At 48.6% G+C, this 21,397-nt stretch overlaps 2 protein-coding genes across 10 annotated transcripts in view; one reads left to right on the plus strand and one right to left on the minus strand.

Moving 5' to 3' along the window:
* The window catches only part of LOC122377620 (protein cab-1-like), a 30,082-nt gene extending 15,630 nt beyond the window's left edge, over nucleotides 1–14,452 (plus strand). Inside the window, exons 4-8 of the mRNA XM_043357869.1 lie at nucleotides 5,696–5,920; nucleotides 6,801–6,867; nucleotides 7,538–7,699; nucleotides 8,646–8,745; nucleotides 10,757–14,452. Of these exons, the coding sequence (XP_043213804.1) occupies nucleotides 5,696–5,920; nucleotides 6,801–6,867; nucleotides 7,538–7,699; nucleotides 8,646–8,745; nucleotides 10,757–10,837 (635 nt within the window). The 3' untranslated portion in view covers nucleotides 10,838–14,452. The remainder of the gene's footprint in view (nucleotides 1–5,695; nucleotides 5,921–6,800; nucleotides 6,868–7,537; nucleotides 7,700–8,645; nucleotides 8,746–10,756) is intronic.
* Nucleotides 14,453–14,785: 333 nt separating this feature from the next.
* Nucleotides 14,786–21,397, minus strand: part of LOC122377619 (serine/arginine repetitive matrix protein 1-like) — a 72,390-nt gene continuing 65,778 nt past the window's right edge. For 6 of the 9 annotated variants that reach the window (XM_043357860.1, XM_043357861.1, XM_043357864.1 and 3 more), the window contains one exon: nucleotides 14,786–16,879. In XM_043357860.1, the coding sequence (XP_043213795.1) occupies nucleotides 16,200–16,879 (680 nt within the window). In that variant the 3' untranslated portion in view covers nucleotides 14,786–16,199. Of the gene's footprint in view, nucleotides 16,880–19,488; nucleotides 21,093–21,397 lie in introns of those variants that run through there. The other 3 variants (XM_043357867.1, XM_043357866.1, XM_043357865.1) reach the window with 1 other exon arrangement.

Raw genomic sequence — 21,397 nt, forward strand, 5'->3', positions numbered from 1 at the left:
GAAGACGGAGAATGCCCCGCAACCTGCTTTTTAATTCTGCATGTCATTTTTAATGCATATTTGCACCGCAAAGCCTTGGAATGCACATGGGATCGTTTCAGGCAAGATAAAAACATCTCCATTATGAACTTCAAATATCATGATGTGGATTTTAATAGAACCGTTCGGAGTTGGAGTCGGAGTTGGAGTCGGAGTCGGAGTCGATTTTTGAGGCCGGAGTCGGAGTCGGAGTCGGAGTCACCATCGTCGGAGTATCCGTCGACTCCGCAGCCCTGCGCAGCACCATATACGACATAATTCCTCCCCGTCGTTCCACAATCGGAATTGCCTTGTCATAATCCTAGCTGCAATCATCTTGTCAATGTTTTGTAACTGTTCTTATAAAACGTCAGCTTTACCGAATAGAATTTAGCTAGCAATTTAGATCAACTAATCTTTTTTCTAATAATTATTAAAGGAAATGCTTCTCAATCTCATCACCACTATCTGCACACCAATCCATGGGATGAGCAAACACTCATGAATGATCGTCTTCCTGATCAAATTTGACAGCATTATGGACTGAATATCGCCCAACTGCTCTTCAGTTCTAAATGTCCAGAACTTGGCCAACTACTTCCCTCTTAAGTTGGAGCCGGGGAACGTCACGGACGAAGTTCTGCTCCCTCAGGTCCCGCAAAAATAAACTCGGATCTAGCCACTGCATTCCTGAAGACAGTGTCGGTGGCAGTTCCCGGTAGACGGACGCCGTCTCACTCCACACAAAGCTGTCCGTATGAGGAGAACTGAGTTCTAAAAGAATAGCTCCTTAGAGAGATTAACCTTACATCCGTTTCTGGACTCCAGTGCTTTTATTTTGAAATAGAGGTGGGTAAATAGGCAATAGCTTGATGTGCTTATCGGGCTTCTTTTGTCTGTGTTTATGGGGAAGTAAAAAGCTGTTGATGCAATCTCCGCTTTTTTCATATTATATTCATTCACAAAATAGCACCTGCAGCGAAAACAATATATCATGGCTGCATCCCTTCTACACATATATTCAACTGTTTACAAGATAAATAAATTGTAATAAATGAGAGAACTTCATCCAGTTGACGTTTTTGGCTCCTCCTGTCATCCAGTCATCCTGACTGGTCGTATTGAATTGGTATACCAACAAATGTGTCACATTCCCACCAGTGCAACGGCGACTTCTGTCTTCTTTGATATTGTTACACAATTGTTACCGCATACATGACGTTTTAGGATGAGTAGCGCGAATATATTTAGTCAGAGCTGTGTTAGGTTGATACCACCAGTCACGAAATATTGCTGGTTGCGAATTTCCCTTCGTGCCGTGCGGAATCAGTCCAACATGCCACGCCATGTCTCCACCTTCCCAGGTAAAAATAATTACGAGCGAGCGAGCGCAGCGAGCGAAGCGAGTCTTTTCAATATAACGGAAAAATCTCAGTATGAGCGGCCCGGCCCGGCCCGGCCCGGCCCGGCCCGGCCTGTAACGCTTTTGAGAGGCTTATATCTCAGCAACCGCTGGACCGAATGGCCTGCGGTCTTTTTTGCTGGGTAGCCCCATCCCTTTTACCCCGTAATTGACTACTTTTGATACATCTCAGTGACCGCCGTGGCACGTGCCACGTGAAAAGTCAAGGGTGTTCAAGCAGTTTTGCAAAAGTAATGATTTTGAGAGGCCCATATCTCAGCAGCGGCTTGAGCGATTGTCTTGCAGTCATTTTTATAGGGTAGCTGCATCCCTTCTACCAAAGGTCGGATACTCTTCATCTATGTGAGTGACCCCCACTGCACGTGCAAAATACAACAATAAGAGGTGCCAAATTTGTTCCCATTTCAGTAACTCGGTAATTACTGGGGCGATTTCGCTGAAACTTGGCATACAGGTAGGCACCCACCAGGCAATGCATTCCCATGTGTTGCGGTTAGGGTGCTACTGCACGTGCGCACGTGCAGGGGGCGTTTCCAGATCTCGAGAACGGCTGGGCCGATTGCGCTCAAATTTGGTACACGGTTGGGGACCAGTTAGTAGGGTGCCGTGCAAAAGTCAGTTTGGACCCCGTTTGCACGTGCGCACGTGCAAAATGCCGCTTCCAGATCTCAGGAACGGCTGGGCCGATTGTGTTCAAATTTGGCACACCGCTAGCGACCGGTTAGAAGGGTGCTTTGCGCAAGCCCGTTGAAAGCACCTTCTCGCCCTTCCGCACGTGCAGGGCTTACTATCTCGCTCGCTCGTTCTTCGCCCAAAAGGCGTTTTACTGGTTATATCAACCACAATGGGTGACAGGTGTAATAGTCTATGCCACTGCCAACAGCACAAGGCTGCAGTCCAAGGGAGGCTGCAATTCCAGCCTCCATGCAGGAGATATAAAGTTACTCGGGAGTCGGGTTTGAATTCAGCTTCAGCTTCGCAAGTCCAATAACCATTCCTTGATGAAGCATGCATGGCATCTGATTGGCATCTTCGTCGCCTGAATTAGACCAAACCGAACGGTTTTGACGTGAATGATCTATGAAACTGATCTGACCTCCAATAGAAGAAATGAAGAAACGCCGGCTAATGCTGGATCGATTGCCAGACCTCAATATAAGGGATGGAAGCCGCAGTTTGTGGAACAAATCCTACGATTGGTTGTTCGGGGAAAGATGGAACTGATTGTAGTCGCATGATGTAACCGTTTCGTCGTGGTGGTAATTCCCAACAATATTCGCGGGAAATATAGTATTGTAGATGACTTCAGTTAGCTTAAATCGTGTGGGATAAAACTTAATCACTTCGCAGCATTATTTGCAAATTACATTCGCTTCTCCGCCAGCATTATACTCGTACCATGAAAGCACTCCAAACTTTCCTCATATCCGAGTACGCTTACCACATGCGGCTCGGCACGGAGAAGTCCTGGGGCACACCGTCATCGCTCCCGGGGCGGCTATGTAGTTGCGACAACTGGTCTAATTTGGTCCCAGTTCGGTACACGGCCAGCGGCGACGGGTGGCCGCCGACCTCCCGTGTCCTACAGTAGCTGATCTCGGGGGGCGAGGGGGCAGCTCTCTCGCTCATCGATCGGTCAGCTGGAAACTGACGGCTGTCGCAGCTCGCCCCGACCTCCGGGCGCCGCCGACGGGCGCGGCAGCTCGACGGCACTGCTGCGGAGCGGCTCCGACGGGCCGGGGGGGGGGGGGGGGACTGAGACGGGCGAACGGACTCTTGACAGGCGAACGGGAGAGACGGTAGGGGACGGGGGTGACTTACTTATGCACTGTATGCATGTAGTCGTCTGACCGGACATTTATGATGTTGGGAAAAAGTGATGAGCTGGCAGTTTGGGTCAGACTGACCCGTTTGATTGGGCTATGGTAATATCTACTTACATAAAACTAAACAAAAAACGAGTTACCGCTATGCGGCGAATGGACAGTGATGTGGTACGTACGTCGTACATGTTCACCTTCATTCACACGTAACATTTGGCATGAATGGATTAAGCGCCTAATTGCCTACATACCTATTCATAAGGACTACGGGTACATCAGAGAAGCATTAGTCTGACAGGCATAAGCTGTCACCTACCTACAGCTGCACACCTGCTAATGTGCCGCCAGTGCGTGGATAGGCATGCTTGCGATGAACGGAACGTCGGCCTAGCTTAGCCGCCCGACTGCTGTGTGTTGCTAGTAGGCAGTGACCTGTGCTGGACCTTTGTTGCTACACGGGCCGTTCCGGGCCGATCAGCCATCCCCGCCCGCCCTAGGCACACTCTAATATATGACGGCCTTTACCTGTGTTGGCCGTGCGCTGCCTATCAGTGGGACTGAGGGGAGGGGATCCGGGCAAACACAGGACTATCGCTCACTGTCCGCCGCCGTCACTAGTGACGTCAGCAGCAGGTGGGGAGTGACGTCACCCTCCACCCGTGAACGGCCACGAGCGCTGCGCCGCGCAGAGGTGACGTCACTTCACCTGTCCCGCTGACATACTGCGGGCTCCGTCTCAACACTGATGAGTGAGCGCTGAACGCTGACAGGAGGTAATTTTACGGTCCTTTTTTAGATCTAACTCGAAATAGCAAATTTCCAAGCTAGTTTACTGAAATACCTGTATGAGAACTGATGATAAGTAAAAATTGAACGTATTTTTTATCACGGGCAATCATAGAACAAAACTCTTGCAGCCAGACGTTTCGACCCTGGATGCTGGGTATCCGTCAAATAAACGTCCAACCACCATTGTAGTTTGACCAATTACCAAACCAGCTGCAGGTGCCTGAACACCGCAGCCATCAGTCTGGCTGCAACTGGAACCAACTGAAACGAAGCTGAAAACTAACTAGATTAAACTAAAACAACAATCAGATGAGTCGCGGAATGAGTACACCTGTCAACCCAAAGGTAGTGCGAGTGTAACAAAGTCACAACTCACAACTACATACGCTTCGACGCGTAATAGCGGCGCGGTCTCGACGCAATATGTGATTAATTTGTTGGCCTATATTAATTAATTAGTTTGGCTTATACTACACATATATGAGAACGGTGAAGTCCGTAAAAGCAAAGCAGAAGTCAGTGCAATTAAACCATGTTAATTAACTGCACCATAGCCAACCTATTGCAAGCGCCGCAAGTGAAGAAGCACTGCTGTACAGTGCACACGTTCACCATTATTTCATGTTCAGTGGGCTGCTTTGTGCTTATACTTTATGCTCAAAGCATTGAGCAGAACCCACAGAGCATGTGCTCTGTTATCGCCGGCTGGGTCTGCGACTGTGGCAATCTGAGAACATAAATCCAGCATGAGCCGTGGCTAATCCCAACATCAATCCACGATCAATTCGACCCGATCAGGATTCAGGGTTCGGTGATTCTGCATGAACCCCGGCATCAATTTAGGATGAGCCCCGAGTGGTCCCGGCACCAGTCTGCCATCGATCCGGCTCACTCCGGGTTCGGCGGTTCCACTTGACATCTACTGTGACCTGACTGTCCGAGGAAGATCAGACACGTGCCATCTGTAGCTCACAGGGTTAATCCAGGCCGTGGTGGCTGTCGGATGTCAGGGATCGGTTGGACGTGACGTCTTTGGTCCCAGCTGCCTGAGAGGCAATTTGCGCTCGGTGAACTAACTAGGAGTCAATGCCTGGAAGTGATTAAAGGCTGGCGGATTTCATCAGGATGTGCCATCTCCCGGAACAGCATAGGGTGGAGATAATTTGATTTGACTTCTGATGCAAATTGTTTTGAACATATAAGAGGTCAGTGGCATGCCGTGATCACTTCATATGCATGCTAAGATGTGGCAAAATGGCTCATGTACATCCACGATCATCTGGATCTGATCATTGTCATGGATTTTTAATGTTGCGAAACGAGAACTAATGATCATGCGGAACGGAAGTGGTGTACCTTAATGTCTTTCCGAGCCATTTTTTTATCATGACATCTGCAATGCCTAAATCCTTTCCGCAGTCCACATGTCGCAAGGCCACCCTGTAGCTATGTACCGCAATGCTGCTTCAAAGCCGCTTTGTCTTTCGGCCTTCAGGCTTCAGCCTCGGCCCTGCCATTCCTACTCTTATTCCGTTAGTAGCATTTCCTGGCCTCTGAAAACTCTTTCACGCTGCCACGTCCCATTTGCAATCGTCATGGATTGGTAGGTATCTCTCTTCTAACTCGGTCGTTTTCTCCCCAGTCGCCGGCGCTGCAGCGGCGGTCACCGATGCCCCGGCGCCACTTGCCGTGACCTCTGGTGACCTTCCTGTGACCGCGCGGTACCGTGGTGACCCGGAAGAGGTCAGCCATGACCCGGCGCGCCACAAGCGTCCGTCGGACGACACGCAGGTGGTGCAGGTGCAGGCGGACGCCCTGCTGGCACCGGCACCAAGCCGCGACAACATGTCCGACATCTACTTCATCGGTGAGTTGAGCCTTGATTGGTTTGCGTAGATAATTGCTATGCCCTTTGGTGATGGCTTTGTTCTTGGAATTTGATAAAAAAAAACTACGAAGCGAATCGGAACGAGTCTTTAGTCTAAAAAATAGGAAAAATCCTAAAACTAAAGATGGGATTCACGGAAGCATAATGCGCGAAGGCTTATACAAAGGAGGTCTTCCTCATTCGACCTTATATTTAACCTGTTTTTGACGTCATTTGCGCGTTACTTCGATCATACGTCACAGCTCACCTTTGACGTAGCAGTATTTACGCTATCAGACTCGTGAATTATGCTCCATTTGTCTTGATTCATTACGCATGAATTACAAAATGCAGCATTCGTTATTCACATTTCATCTTCTGAGCATAACTTTTAATGAATTCAAATGAGTTTCATGACGTTTTGACAGGATGGCTGGATCGAATATTTCCAGTTATTTCTTCTTATGACAGGATGACAGGATGACTGGATCGAATATTTCCAGTTATTGCTTCTTATGATGGAATGACCGACTCTTCGCATATCTTCCATTACGGGTCCCATAAGTTTGGTGCATGACCCGACGTTTTCAGTTTTATACGTTGTTTGAGTTCATATGGTGGGTAGTCCCACCGCTTGTAAGTATAGCTGTTTGAAACTGCAGACTCAACAATCACGTCTTGACTTCGTCTTTTTTTGGGGGGGGGGGATATGAACCGTTTTGTAGGTACTCGTAGCTTCACAGTTGGTATGGTGCTTGAATCTGTGATTCTGCTGCCTGTGTGCTGTTTGAAACCGTAACCGAGCAGTGTCTGCCGTTTGGGCCGTGCTCTCGCTACTCTCACCTTCCCTCCATACTCTGAAGGTTTGGTTTTCTTCCAGTGACTGTGGCAGGAGTTTGCGCCATGGCGGTCGGTGTAACGGTGGCTGGAGGATTCTGCTACCACCGGTGAGGCCCGCACATAATTATTGGTAAACGCTGCGCCACGACAGCACACTATCATATTCATAGGTGTGAACTGTGAATAATTGTACACATAGCCAAGCACAGACCGCATATCTTGCCGTTTCTCCGTCTGATACTTTATGCTGGCCATTTATTTATAGATAACACTTAACAGCAATGGCAAATGAACTGAGGTCGGTATAACTATACGAAATCTGCACAGTGCACAGTTAAATTTAGCGGTCTTGCGCGCCTGCCTGTTATGCCCCATGCGGCGCACCAAGGTACTGCTCAGCAAATTTAGTCAACTCCAGGCTCTCAGTCTCACCTTCCCTCCAAGGCAAAACTCCAAGTTCCTTCAACGTCGTAGCCACTTGCGACTACGGCGCAGATCCGGAGGGCTTTGTTTGCTCTGAGTTCTGCGAAGAGCCCCAGCTGCCAGCAGTACAGTAACTTTGCCCATTAACCACTCACACGATGCCCAAGAGCATCGATCGGCGTTTCTAGGATACCTGACCGGAAGCGGCTTTGCGTTCGTAATTGAGTTGATAGTAGAGCCTAGAGGGGCTGCTTGAGTGCCTGCCCTCAAATGTGACGTGTTTTAAAACGCAGCCAGATGCGCTCCAACCTTTTTTGACTCTTCATGTTTGACGTGTTCGCTGTGTGTTTCTAGGATGCAGAAGCGCTCGAAGGCCGCCAGTGACGCCGAGTATCCTGCGTACGGGGTCACGGGTCCCAGCCGCGACCTTAGTCCGTCTGGGGACCGCAAGCTGGCCCAGTCGGCCCAGATGTACCATTACCAGCACCAGAAACAGCAGATGATGGCCATGGAAAAGTGAGTATTTCGTTGATTGTCATACTCATAGGTACTCGATAACTCAACTCCCCTCTTCATCTGAAGCGACGTTCTGTCTCTGTTTCCACTCGCCCTTGTCTTTGCATCCGTCTCTGTATCGATATCTGTGCCTGCAGGTCTCTCTCTCTCTATCTCTCTCTCTCTCTCTCTCTCTCTCTCTCTCTCTCTCTCTCTCTCTCTCTCTCTCTCTCTCTCTCTCTCTCTCTCTCTCTCTCTCTCTCTCTCTCTCTCTCTCTCTCTCTCTCTCTCTCTCTCTCTCTCTCTCTCTCTCTCTCTCTCTCTCTCTCTCTCTCTCTCTCTCTCTCTCTCTCTCTCTCTCTCTCTCTCTCTCTCTCTCTCTCTCTCTCTCTCTCTCTCTCTCTCTCTCTCTCTCTCTCTCTCTCTCTCTCTCTCTCTCTCTCTCTCTCTCTCTCCTTCCTCCCTATCTCTAGCTCCGGACACTGACCCTAGCCGTGGGCGGTCTTGTCCCGCGAGGGCTTCTCCCAGGCTGTTTCCAATTACCAGGACGTGGGCGGGACGGGTCAATTACCGGCCAACAGGGGTCGCCAACGGCCGTAATGGAGCACGGGCATACCACTGGGGATGGAACGAATCACAGGGGACGGAAACATCACAGGAAGCGGATAACATCACAGGCGTAGACAGTATCTGGTGATGCGCAGGATGTAAAAAGATCAGAAGGCAGTGACCGTCACTGGAAGACGCTTCTATTAGACAGACATATCTGAAGAATCACGAAGTAGAGATTTGTCGAGAATACTCCGTTTCATTTATTTCATATATCGTTTTCTTTGGATAAAAACGGGCCGCCAGCCTTGGTTATATCTATATGGCCTTGGTTATATCCGTCTATCTCCCGTGCGCACTGATCTGTGACCTTTGGTGGCCTCCAGTGACCTCTGCTGACCTCTGCTGACCTCTGCAGGACCCATAACGGCCGTCACGGCTCTGCTTCTGACGTGGACTCGGAGGAGGAGAATGAGGAGGGCGACTACACCGTGTACGAGTGTCCTGGACTTGCCCCGGTGAGTATAACACCGTGTATGAGTATCCCGGCCTTTCCCCGGTTAGTATACACCTTGTACGAGTGGCCTGTGTCCTTCCGAATGTCCTGGACTAGTCCCGGTCAGTGCAACACCATATTATATGAGTGTCCTGAACTCGCCCCGCTTAGCACCTATACACGGTGTACCGGTGCACTGGACTCGTCCCGGTCAGCTTATACACCGTGTGCCGAATGTCCTAGACTTGCCCCGGTCAGTATACACCGTGTGCGAGTGAGTTTTCATTCAGATGCATGTTCACCGCTTATCATTTCGTGCATCGAGACACCTAACTACACATCACACGATCTGTTCTCTCAGTCGGTGGCCGGGTGGCGACCCGTCTGTTTGGCGCCGCGTCCGATACCACAGCTCGTCCAATCGGCCCTGTATTGGCCGCCGGGCTCGATCGATCCGTGTATCGGTCGTGATTGGCTATAAAACTGCGACCGGTCACCGGCGGTGTTGTGTACTCACGATCACATTGCGATGGGCTGGCGATCGGGCACACTGTCCGTTGTTAGTGTCCGATGTCCGCTCTCTGTGATCCGTTGTCCGTTGTCCGTCGTCTGGTGTCTGATATCTGATGTTCTTATTTTTCTTTTCTTTTTTGTCTGATGTCCGCTGTCTGATATCATCATCATCATCATATTTATTTGACATCCTTTGAGGACAAAACAAGGAGAACATATCTTCATAACATAACCGTGACACATGAAGATACAAACACAGCACGGCACAACAAAGACCTATCTGATATCTATCTGACCTATCTGATACCTATATGATATCTGATGACCGCCTTTTGTGACCAGTATTTGACATCCAGTACCTATGCGATATCTGGCCCACTTTGTGTCTCACTGTCTGCTGTCCTATGACTAGTTATCCAGCTCTAACGGGAGGTGCCTCCAGCATCCATCCCTCTGAATTGCTCTTCGAACTATATGTAAGCAGCCTGGTCTAACCGACCCGGCTGAACCCCGCTCAAAGAACGCCACTGGTGCGCGGATTACCGGTGGCACCAGCCATAGGTCGGGCCGTCGCGGGCGGCGTTCTTGGTAACCCGGGGCGACGGTGCACTGCGCTCCCAGCTCCCGGAAGATCAGCTCAATGGACCACTAGTCGCGAGCTATTTACGTCCCAACGAGTCGGAACTTCATTGAGAAAATCGTCAACGTTTTATTTGTGACAAACTTTGGCTGAAGTAAAGGGCAAGAGAGCGTAGAAGTTTGGTGACCTTTGAGTAGATCTTATCTCTACCTAATATAGGCACGAACATGCTAGGCACGGAAGAGCATTGTAATCCATCAAGCCCGTAAATAAAAAAACTACCAAATTTAATGTGATGCCGATGAAGCCAGTTAGGTAGGCATTGCATGAACTAAAAGAGTTCATTCTCTTTCTGGCACATTTAAATTTTAATAAGTTGTATGATTGATTACAAAAACTCCCTAGCCCTAGCAATTGTTGGAAAATGTGTTCGACGGTCGAATCCCATGAGAATGAAATCCAGCATACAGTCGCGCTCGCGCTCGCATCACATCACGTCAGTGTGCCTTTTGAATTCCGACAGCTTTATGATTTGATCGCGTATAATTGACAAACTGGAAGAGGGCTCTTGACGTGCCTCGAATCCTTCAGTGTATGTGCAGTGCGGTGCTGTTTTTTGGCTGCGTACTTATCCTCGAGTGCCTATAATTATAATTGATGTCAACGTGCAGAACTAACCTCGAGCCTGTGAGTGGTGTAATACAATAAGCTAATTTAGACAGGTGGTCAATCTTCCATTAGAAAATAATATTTTGCCGAGTTACGTTGTCCCAGGGCCAGGTCTTTAACGACGGTGCAGTAGTTAATAGGAAACGATAATGATAAAAATCCTGAACTATTTTACCTTTCAAAATTTCAAGCGTATTTTACAAGGAGCTTTACATTATCGCAGTCACCATGCACCACGCACTAACCCATTGTTTGCATTTTTATTCAACAGACCGGGGAAATGGAGGTGAAGAACCCGCTGTTCCAGGACGACCAGACTCCGGCGCCACCCGCCGCCAGCGACAGCAAGTGAGCGGCCGGCGACGGTGGCGCTACCTGCGCCGACTGCGCCGGGATCGGTAGCGCCACCTGGAGCAGGGTTCGTCCCTGTCGGAGCAGTGGCCGGCCGGCCGGCGGGAATATTGAGTCCACAGCGAGAACGGGACGCGGCATACGAGCACAGCCTGCGTCATCAGTCAGCCTGGCTTCTATTATCCTGCTAAAATAAAGTTATTAGCCCATGACCGTATACTGTGCGAGCATAGAGATAAAGCTATTTTCATATGACGTCATCGTAAATAGGCTTTAATCGTCAATAACCGGATGTATGTTATTATACTGGTAATGTTGCGTACTCCATGAAATTTATTTTCGTATGAATTGTTCTCCACGGCAATGCTGCACAAGCCTGTGTTTGCCGAACACATTGAAAACTCATATGGGCTAGCATGCACAAGAAGAAACAAAGTAATGCATTGTTCCCTATTAGGTACGCATAATGACATTCACAATCAATGTCCTTAAAAACATAGCTGCATTTAGACAGCTTCCTCGAAGACATATGTAATATACACACCCAACAGCCAAACGACAGGTCCATCTTTCACGGAGTAGAACACCACACCTGGCTTTGTTTTGGCAAAGGTGAAAACAAGCAGATTTTCGGCGTGTTATTTATGAAAGGTCAAACGTGTTCCCATTTATTTGGCTTTCGAGAGAGAATTTTGATTCTCATTTCTGTCATAATTTACATATATATATCTGGCATCTCGTTTAGGCAAAACTAGGTACCTTGTCTTGATAAACAAGATCGGCGCAGGAGTCCTGTAATTGGATTTGCGCTGCTTACCGCCCCTCGATATGATTACTAAAGTTCTATCAAAAAAGAATGAGTGGTATGTAGTGGTAGACGATAGTATACGCAAAGTTAGGCATTGTTTTCAAATCTCAGCGCAGTCATGCCCCTGAGTCAATCCAGTCCTGGGCGAGCACTGGCAGCAGTATGAAGCCATTAGAAGCCATTGCGTGGCTTTTTAGTAACAGTTCACATTAGCAGGATAGCAGGTAGGTACCGTATCTATGGTTTATGGCTTTTCTAACACATTTTGACATATTGCTTCTTGTTCGGGTGGCACAAGCACAACGGTGACATAAAGAAAATTCAAGAGTTATTAGCCTGATACCATCATTTTTGTCTTTTTTAATGAACGACACGATTAAATACTAGCCGGGGCGGTAGCCGGGGCGACACGAACTACAGCCGGGGCGGCTATAGTTCCTAGAATAGTGTGATGATTGTCGAAAAAATCCAGTCACTTAAGATCAGAAGCTCCATTAGAGAAGGAATCTAAACCATGAAACTCAATAACGAAACGGTTAAGTTTTTTTTTTTTTTGGCCGAGACATAGCGCGTTTGAGCTTACAAGAATGATTTAGTTACGGGCTTACCAGTGCCAGTTGATTGTAACGCATCAAATAGTAAATTGGGTTAAATGTGAATGTAAGTAGGTACACATAGCTCTTCAATGTTAATGGACATTCAAACTCTACAATTTAACCTAAGTTGGCTCTTAGCTTACTTTACGTTATTTTCTTATCCAAAGAAAGGGCAGATTAATCATCTGCAACCGACGCAGCAAATGAAACTATTCCATTGACTGAAATTTTCCGAAGAAAAACACGCAAAAACTGCAATTCATCCCAAGAGAAGCATCTGGATTGATACACTACATACTAAAAATATGTTATGCGTTGAAATAATTACAGCGTAGTCTTCTGTGTAGTGTCAAGTAACCAACCTCAAAGCGTAGATGCTAAAGCTGTAGCTTTACCGGGTCTGCATCTACCAAATAACAGAACCTATGTGTATTTATTTCGTGTGTCTGTGATGTCGTTACCAGATAATATGACGGGTGCCGAGCCAATATAACCTTGCATGGACCGCTTTTGTCGTTAGGTATCGTGCATATCGGCCGGGGCGCCGTCGACCGTCTCGACTGGCGTGTGATGTGGATGTGCTATCCGTATTAGCTCGTAAGTCGGCCAGCAACGGTGTTATGCCAGTTAGTTACGTAGCTGTAGTCCTGTGTTATATGGCAGACGCACTGTCTGATGAATACGCTATTTTCTGCAGTCTTTTAGCGCTCGTTGAAATGTTAGCCGATGTAGCTATCGTTTCCTGAATCTCTATTCTTCTTGACGTTTTCGTGGTGAAAATCTATAAAACAGTAAGAGAAGTGGCTATTTTACCGTAGGAATTAGTTATAGCGTAGGTTGTTAGTTTGGCGCTCGCTGTGTCGTGCATCGTTCGGCGACGTGAGGCCCACGCTGCGTTCTGTCGTGTCTGTTGATGTACTGCAGCGATGGTGTAGAACAACCCGTGCTCTGTCTTTTCTATCAGTACCTATCGGTGGGTGGCATTCCGTCTAAGTAAACTGTCGGAATCGTGGGCGTTCCCGTTGCTTCGTCTATGGTGTTGGTATCGGTGACCGGTGTGGTCCCTGCTCCGTCTTTTCTATAGGTATCGGTGACCGGTGCGGTCCCTGCTCCGTCTTTTCTATAGGCATCGGTGGCCAGCCCCTGTACCACCGCTCTCAATGGGCCAGCCCCTTCCCTCGTGTGCGCCGAATCCGTATCGGTGGCGGGCTCTTGCTCCGTCTCTGTTCTGTGGGCGCTGGAACGCTGTATCGCTCTTTCTAAGCGTAAAGTCGCTATCGAGGTCCTGTTCTCTGTTTTGTGGGGACGTCAGAACGCTGAACCGCTCGTTCTGCCGCGCTGTGCCGGCGGTGTACCTGAATGTGCCACGTGTCTACTCGGAACAGCGATGTGTGTTCTGTTCGTCTCCTGTGCAATAGTTAACTACTGTACGGTGAATTTCGGATTCTGTCACTCTTGCGCAAACAGTATTGGCATTAGTTTATACAACGAACGGTGGTGTACTTTTCCCGGTAACAGCTATTCGGCTAAAGTTATTAGGCATGTGTCAATTTATCATCCGGCCTAACGTCATCGAACTACTTCTAATTTTGAGTGTTTTGTTGTAAGCAAGAACACCATCTATTTACTCGAATATTCGTCTGCGAGCGATAACCGAATAATGACATTCTATCCATGGCCATGACATGCAATCTATCCGCGATAGTCTATCCATCCATGGCGTGCTACCCATCCATGGCATTATATCCATCCCGATTGCGCACAAACTGATCGATAATCCATCTTAAGGTAACTTTGTGCGAAAAAACTTATGTTTAGGAAATGGCAGAGTAATTAATATCGGCGAAATAACATTAGCCTATTTGACAGCAGATAAAGCGAAACACTTCCCTTTCTTATATCACAATATCCAAAGGCAATGTCTTTCGCTGGTTCGCTGTGCTACGATTATAAGTCCGGGTAGATAAACGCCGTTTGTGTTATATAAGTGGATAACCGATAATTGGAACCCGGAATAATAGAGGAAGCTGAAATCAGTCCTTTGCCATTTAACTAGACCGGAACTCAATTTACCAAGTTTTGAGTTTGATTAAAACTGGAGAAATTAATGCCAATATGTGATTTTCTCCATATGAGAAACAGGTAAAACTTCCGGAGGATTAAACCTGAATTGAAAATGCTTTCAGTTACGAGGAATAAACTTTTGAGTTGACGACAAATTTTACGCCTGTTTCGTGCAGTGAAGCAATTACGAGTATTTCTGTCCAATGGATATTTGAAGTGTATGGATGACAAACTTCGATCGAAAGATCGAACAGGTGTCAAAGACAAATTATATCGATCAATTACAATATCGTCGTGGGACCGGGATTGCCCGTGCCATCTCATTTCGCGCTCATTCACTCGTAACGAAGAGATTTGGTGGATTGACAAAGCACGAATGGCATTAGTTGCTCGTCTTAATGACCATATTTGCTTAAATGATCTTCTTGAGCTATAAAAAGTACCAATAATTGTCGCCATTTCATTTCAGTCGCTAAATGCAAACGGTAAATTCGGTTTATTGCAGACACGTCATCTCACCATCAATCCGTTACATACAAACTGACTCGCGGTGTGGTTATATCAGTCAGGGCGCACGTTCGCTTAGACCAGGCTTGGCCTCAGAGGGCTAATTACCGACCAGAGGTTGAGGCATACACACCGGTCATCGAAAGTTGACAGTACAGGTAGCGTCAATACGTTCTCTAACGTATATTGGCTCTCTGATTCTCGGCATCAATCATCATCGGTTACGTTACATACAAACTGTGACTCGCGTTGCGGTTACATCAGTCAAGGCGCACGTTCGCTTAGACCAGACTTGGCCTCAGAGGGCTAATTACCGACCAGAGGTTGAGGCATACACACCGGTCATCGAAAGTTGACAGTACAGGTAGCGTCAATACGTTCTCTAACGTATATTGGCTCTCTGATTCTCGGCATCAATCATCATCGGTTACATTCCACAGTCCACATATTCTCTGGACCGTCCACGTTATGCCGTGGACGCCGGAAACAACGGACACACTGTTACGTTCGCTTCAGTCACTCGGTCATATTGTGGGGGCCGAGGTTCCGACTGTCACCCCAGCCGACCACCCTGCAGTCACAGACATGGTCACAGGCATTACACAGACATGGTAGCTTGTTGCACAACCTTGCAATAATCGTCGGTACATTACAGACATGCACCTGGTGAAAAATATCAGAACGGAGAAGGAGCACTGATGTGAGAAGCTGTTTGTTCGTTTCGCAATTTTATCTGCCCAATTTTGATATAAGACTTATGAGTAATATCCCTCTAACCTCTAGAGAGTAGACGGTAGTAGACATTTTTAATTCGGCCGACATTCATTCTAGACATATAACAGCAGTTTATCGCGCATTTAATATAAATGGCAAAAAAATCCAGCACATTGCTGAACGAGCTGCTGAAAAGAGCAGCATCGCCAGTATTAGCACCTGCTGAGTTAGTAACCGCATCATACACCTGACTTACTTGGAGTAGGATGAAGCTTAGCTCGAGCACTGCTTGACCTCCTTCACACAAACGAGACCTCGCAGCTGGAAGAGCACCGATCCATGAGAAACGGAGCCAGGTAGAGCGAACTCTGAGCACATTTCGGCCTCGAACACTGCATGGCCGAACGGTGAGTCTTTGAGCTCAGCTCACGCTGTCATTTCATCGTTACACTGTCCTTGAGCAGATTTCACCACACGTGTATTCCGCGCATCACCGAATGCGTGCTGCTAGTGCTGTCAGTCTATCACGCTGGTCATTCCCATTGTAAACATCACTGCAGTCCACTACCCTGGGCGGATGCAGACGTGGTCTTGCCAGGTCTGAAAGAGTCCTAGAGCACATGGATCACCTTGTCTGATCCACATGCTCGTCCAAATCGAAGTTCGAAGGGTCATCACTTCTCCTGCGCCACACTCCGTCTGCTGCGGCGGCCCCTGCTCAGCAGACCGGCCTCGAAGCGTTCACGCATTTCCTCCACCCTGTGTTCTGCACCCGTGGGACTGACAGGCTCCCGGCCGCCGGCGACGTACGCGCCCTCTACATCAGCCGCCGCCGACCGGCGCGACACCTCGCGGCTAGGCGAGTAAGCTGAGCCGCGAGGTCCGAGCGGGCTGTGTGGTCGCTCTCTGCCGACGCGAATCGCTCTGCGCCGGGCAGGACTAGCCTCTCGCTCCGGCGGCAGCTGGGAGACGCTCATACTGAGCGAGTACACCTCCGCCGGACTCAGCTGGCGGCGGCGTGCCGGACTCACAGAGTCCGAGTCAGGCGGGCTCGGCTCGCGAGCCACCGGGAACACCATGGGGAACCCGGAGTGTTCACGGGAGTGGGAGCGGCGTCGCGAGCGGTGCCGGCCGTGGCGGCTCGTTGGCGGACGGTTGGCGGTGTATAGAGCCGCGGCCTGTTCGGTAGCCGTCTCTCTGCAGCGAGAGGAGGAGCGGCGCCGGTGGCGACCACGCGGCTCCGGTCCGAGAGAGTAGGGAGAGTCCGTCTCTGAGGAGAGCAGGGAGTCGGCACGCTCCAGGCCGCCGCGCAGTCCCGGCACGCGCACACGCAGGCCAGAGAAGTACGGGTCATCTGTGGACAGTCACGGTCATTTAAATCGGCAAAGGTAGGTAGATATGATCAAGAGACAAGAGGAGACCAACGTTTTCTCCTTGCAGTGGTTCACAAGGGTCAAAGTAAGTTGACCCTCGACATGCAGTCGTAATAGAGGTATGGCAACGAAGAACTGTGGTATAGATATTACCCCTCGCACTCATGGGGAGAGTGGGGTCGGATGAACCCTTCTCCGATTTTCGTTAGTAACTCGCTTAAAAATTGGCGGATTGCGACGAGCTTTTATATAGAGACATCATGGCAGACTAATGAAAGCAGCTAGAATGTGTTCAGCTCAATAATATTGATTGATTGATATGACAATCTTTTAGGTTAGATCATGACCTGGACATGAGGTCAAATATTCAAGTTTACCTTTTAACCATCGCCGGCACAGGGTTAAACCGCCGCCGGCACAGTTGATGCACCCCCATCCCCTAAGGTTTTTCGCGAAAAAGCGGCTGATCGCGACGAAACTTTCAGTACCCTCGCATTGATCAATTTTACACCTACCCTGAAAATTTCATGACCCTGACCCAAATGACCTTTGACCTGTGACGTCTTTTCCGAGACCATGTTTGACCGGAATCGCGATTCGGCGTATGTCGGCTCGCATTAGCCGCGCGTTTGCAAGCTTTTCGTGGTTTCAAACGTTCAAACATGTGATTTGATGTTGCTCTCATGCATAAGGGTGGGTGCCAAGGTCACCTGAAGGTCAGGTCAGGTCATTGACCTTTGGTGACCTCGGTTCACTTTTTCGAGTTTTACATGTTTCTAGGCTAGTTTTTGGAGCTGAATTCGAATTTAGCAACAATTTGAACATTTACGAAGTAGTTTTGGTGCCTTCGTAACATGTTACGAAGCTGTCAGAGGTGGATGACAGGTACTACGAACACCCTTCACGACCCCTACCGGTTGACCTGACCTGACGTGACCTGACCTGGTCTAAACGCTTAACAACATCATCTGTGATAAAAACTAACACGATATTCGTGATCAGCACTCCAGAAAACCCCTTAGCAGCCACACTTTACGACTTTCTAACAGGTCCCGATATTCCCGATTTTTGGGTCATTGACCTGACCTGGAAGGTCAACCGATGACCTAGGACCTTAAATTGGGTATCATCGGCTTCCTCTCGTCACGGGCAACACGCTCGTTTTTTCTGCGAGGCTCTAGCTCCGATCAGGGACCAAACGCGAGGGGGGGTCGTATGTAAGTACACCGCCCCCCCCCCCCTTGTGCCGTCGAAGGACTCAAAATGGCCTGTGCCGGCGAGGGTTAACCCTCGCCCGTAAACGGCGATCTGCCACCTTCGCCCATGCAGGGGGGGGGGGGTTGGTGCGACCCCCCCCCCTTGGCGTTTGAAAACGGAGCGTCGTAGAGCTTAGCGGAAAAGACCAACGGATTGCTCTCGCCGAGATCTCGCGATTGGTGGTATATTTTTTGGTCCTAGGTCAACATTTGACCTACTTTTGACCGGTCAAAGGTCAAATTTTCGGAAAAATAGACTTTTTTCAACTTTCCGCGGCGATTGCGGCAAAACGGTGGGAGATATCGACTTGAAACCTTCACTATCGTGTTCCTTGATCAATTCTCTATCGTTTGGTATGTATTTCGTTTCCCTAGCTCTAAAAATGGCGCGTTGGGAGCGCCGGAAGTCGGCAAGGTCACAGTCCGCGGCAGAAATTCGAAAAATCAAAATTTAAATTTTTGAAATCTGATTGTATTTTTGGATTTGGGAGGTCCATTTGCTCCCTATAGAAGCTAATATTGCTGCATATTCCCATTGAGGTGACAAGAATTAGCAAAATAGTGGTTCGGGCGCTTTTCAAAAATAGTACCGGACGCTGTTCCTCTTGTGACGTCATAGCTCGGTGACCTGACCTGACCCGGTCAAGTTTCTTATACCATATGATAGCCAATACTTGCCCCAACATGCATGGGAAGTTTCATCACGATCCATCAACCGATGTTCGTACCACCGGCAGGAAACCTCGGGCATTGGCACTCAGTTTGTGAAAATCCGGCCGGAGGCTGTTCCCTTTGTGACGTCATAACTCCGTGACCTGACATGACCCGGTCAAATTTTTTTTATCAAAAGATGCGCAAGGTTTGCCCCATAAGGTACCCAAAATTTGGCGGCGCTGCGCGCCGCCGTTTTTGCACTATTTCCGAAAAACCTCAGGGGGGGGTTGCACCAACCCCCCCCCTACATGGGCGAGGGTTAAGGTTAGATATAAATAAGCAATTCGACTTGTCACAGCGAGACTAACGCGATGCTGGTAAAATAAATATCAAATCATACCAAAGTCCGTCTATTTTGGCGGCTCTCGCCTTCTGTTGGTAAATGGCCCGAGGTCAAATTTAGGGACATGTGGGCAGGAGAGCATGGAAAGAGCCATTAATTATTTTTCCCTCGGCGATTTGGCTCTTTTATTTCACGAGAAATGACTGAGTGGATTTATGAAAAATTATCTAAATCGAGAAGCCGTTACGGGAAAATGCTGCGCTGATGACCTCAACATTGACCTACTCGTATGCGTAAAATGTCCTATGTCCTATATACTTCTGAATAAACATGCAAAGAGCTATCAATGAATCTTTATTGCGCATCTGCATTGCATGTACTGGAGGCCCATCGAATTAAATGCAGCACAATGACCATACAAATTGGAAGGAAAAGAACACACTACATTGCAGATAGCATCAAACAACATTGTGCGACCGTCTCTGTTCATATACACGCCTGGATAGGTAGAGGGCACACGCCATCGTTCAAGCTATACTTACATAAAAGCCGGCACATTGTCATGAACACTTCCGTCAAATGACGCTTCAGAAGAAACTCGGTAAGAGTTTTTGGTTGGGACAATAAATACATGAAACATATAGCTATACTGTGCTTTACAGCACTACCTTCTCACAAATGTCTTCAAATGTGTTTAAAGCCAGTTTAAATACATCCAAGACGTTTGGAACCACATGGATTAGATTGATTTCGTTAAGCTATGTAATTTTGTTTTCGGGAATGAAGTTACAAATAAAATTATTCATATACCTGTTTATTGATCATGAAATCAAATCATCGAAATTGTTAAAATAATCATTTTGGCCCCAACATCTGAAGCTTAACCGTGACCAGTCTGTAGTGTAACGTGAATACACAAATCATACCATACGGAACGATCACCGGCAGCGGTCGTCTGAGCGTCGGGCTGCTCTCGTATATCAGAGCCGACGCAGGATTCTGAGCAGCAGCAAGGGGTAGCGAACACCTACTTCCCAGTTCTTCATAACACAAATACACACACCCACCCACACGCACACACACCAGTCATGTTCGGTGCTCGCCCGTACGTAGACGCAAAACAAAACGATCATATGCCGCACACAACCGACAAAAGAACAGCCTGCTATTCTTCGATGCAAATAGTGGCAATGCACACAATATCAGGCGGTTTTACACATAATTATGCAACTCCGCTGGTGAAGTCGCTGACATCAGTCAACAGTTCAGCTTCACCCGTTTGGAATTACGAACTGCAAGACTTTATATCTTTGCCGCGCGATATTATACCATCGCGGCTTACTTAACCATTAAAATAAGAATACTAAGCGCCTGCGGGATGCAGGCAGGCACCCTCCCACTCTGACAGGCTGAGAAACATGCCCCACTCGGCCAGCACGGCTTCTCCAGTCAGCATGTTCCCGAGCTGGTTTCAGCGCGCTGACAATCGCGTGTTGAGGTCCTCCATCAGTCCTCAGAAGGTCCCTCGGCACTCTGCTGAGGCGCGCGGTCCCTGGTGCAGTCCCGGCCCCAGATCTGTCCCGCTCACACTATCACAGGCAGGTCACGTCCCGCGCCGCTCAGTCTGCCGCCCCCGCCCCCGCCCGCTGAGGGCGGCCGGCGCTGCTCTCGGTATGGGCCAGCACTCCAGTCCGTGCTGTCACCGCCCTCTCCCACTGAGACCCACCATAGGCGAGCCCCAGTCGGCTCCATCAGTGTCCTGTCACCGAGAGGGGCGGCGTCCTCCAACACACACACACGGCGCACTGCAGACGGTCGCGGCGCGTCACTGCCAATTGGAGACGTACATGGCGCGCCGTTGCTGGAAGGAGACCGGTACGCGGTTCGGCACTACGTTCCAGTTGTAGAAGCGCGCGTACGGCGACTCCTCCGCATCAGGGTCTGGAAAAACGGAGCTCGCAGTTAGTATTGCCTGAAAATATTCATGATTTGGCTAAAGATGAATGTTGCAATACATTTTTCCGGATGTATTGCAACGTTATTTTCATCCGCAATGATGCTATCGTACATTATGAGTATGTACTTCAAAAATGAATCACCGCACAGCAAGGGACAACTAGGTCGTGTCAACTGAGCGGTAAAACGTCAAAACATATCAGGCTTAAAATTCTATTATCAGCACGCACACTTCCGTTGTCCCCGTTTTGTCGTGAAATCGGTCTGCTGTCGCGGTGCAAAATGGTCGT

This window comes from Amphibalanus amphitrite, unplaced genomic scaffold (assembly GCF_019059575.1).
Source record: "Amphibalanus amphitrite isolate SeventyFive unplaced genomic scaffold, NRLGWU_Aamphi_draft 000048F_arrow, whole genome shotgun sequence".
In the NCBI taxonomy this organism is placed as follows: domain Eukaryota; kingdom Metazoa; phylum Arthropoda; class Thecostraca; order Balanomorpha; family Balanidae; genus Amphibalanus; species Amphibalanus amphitrite.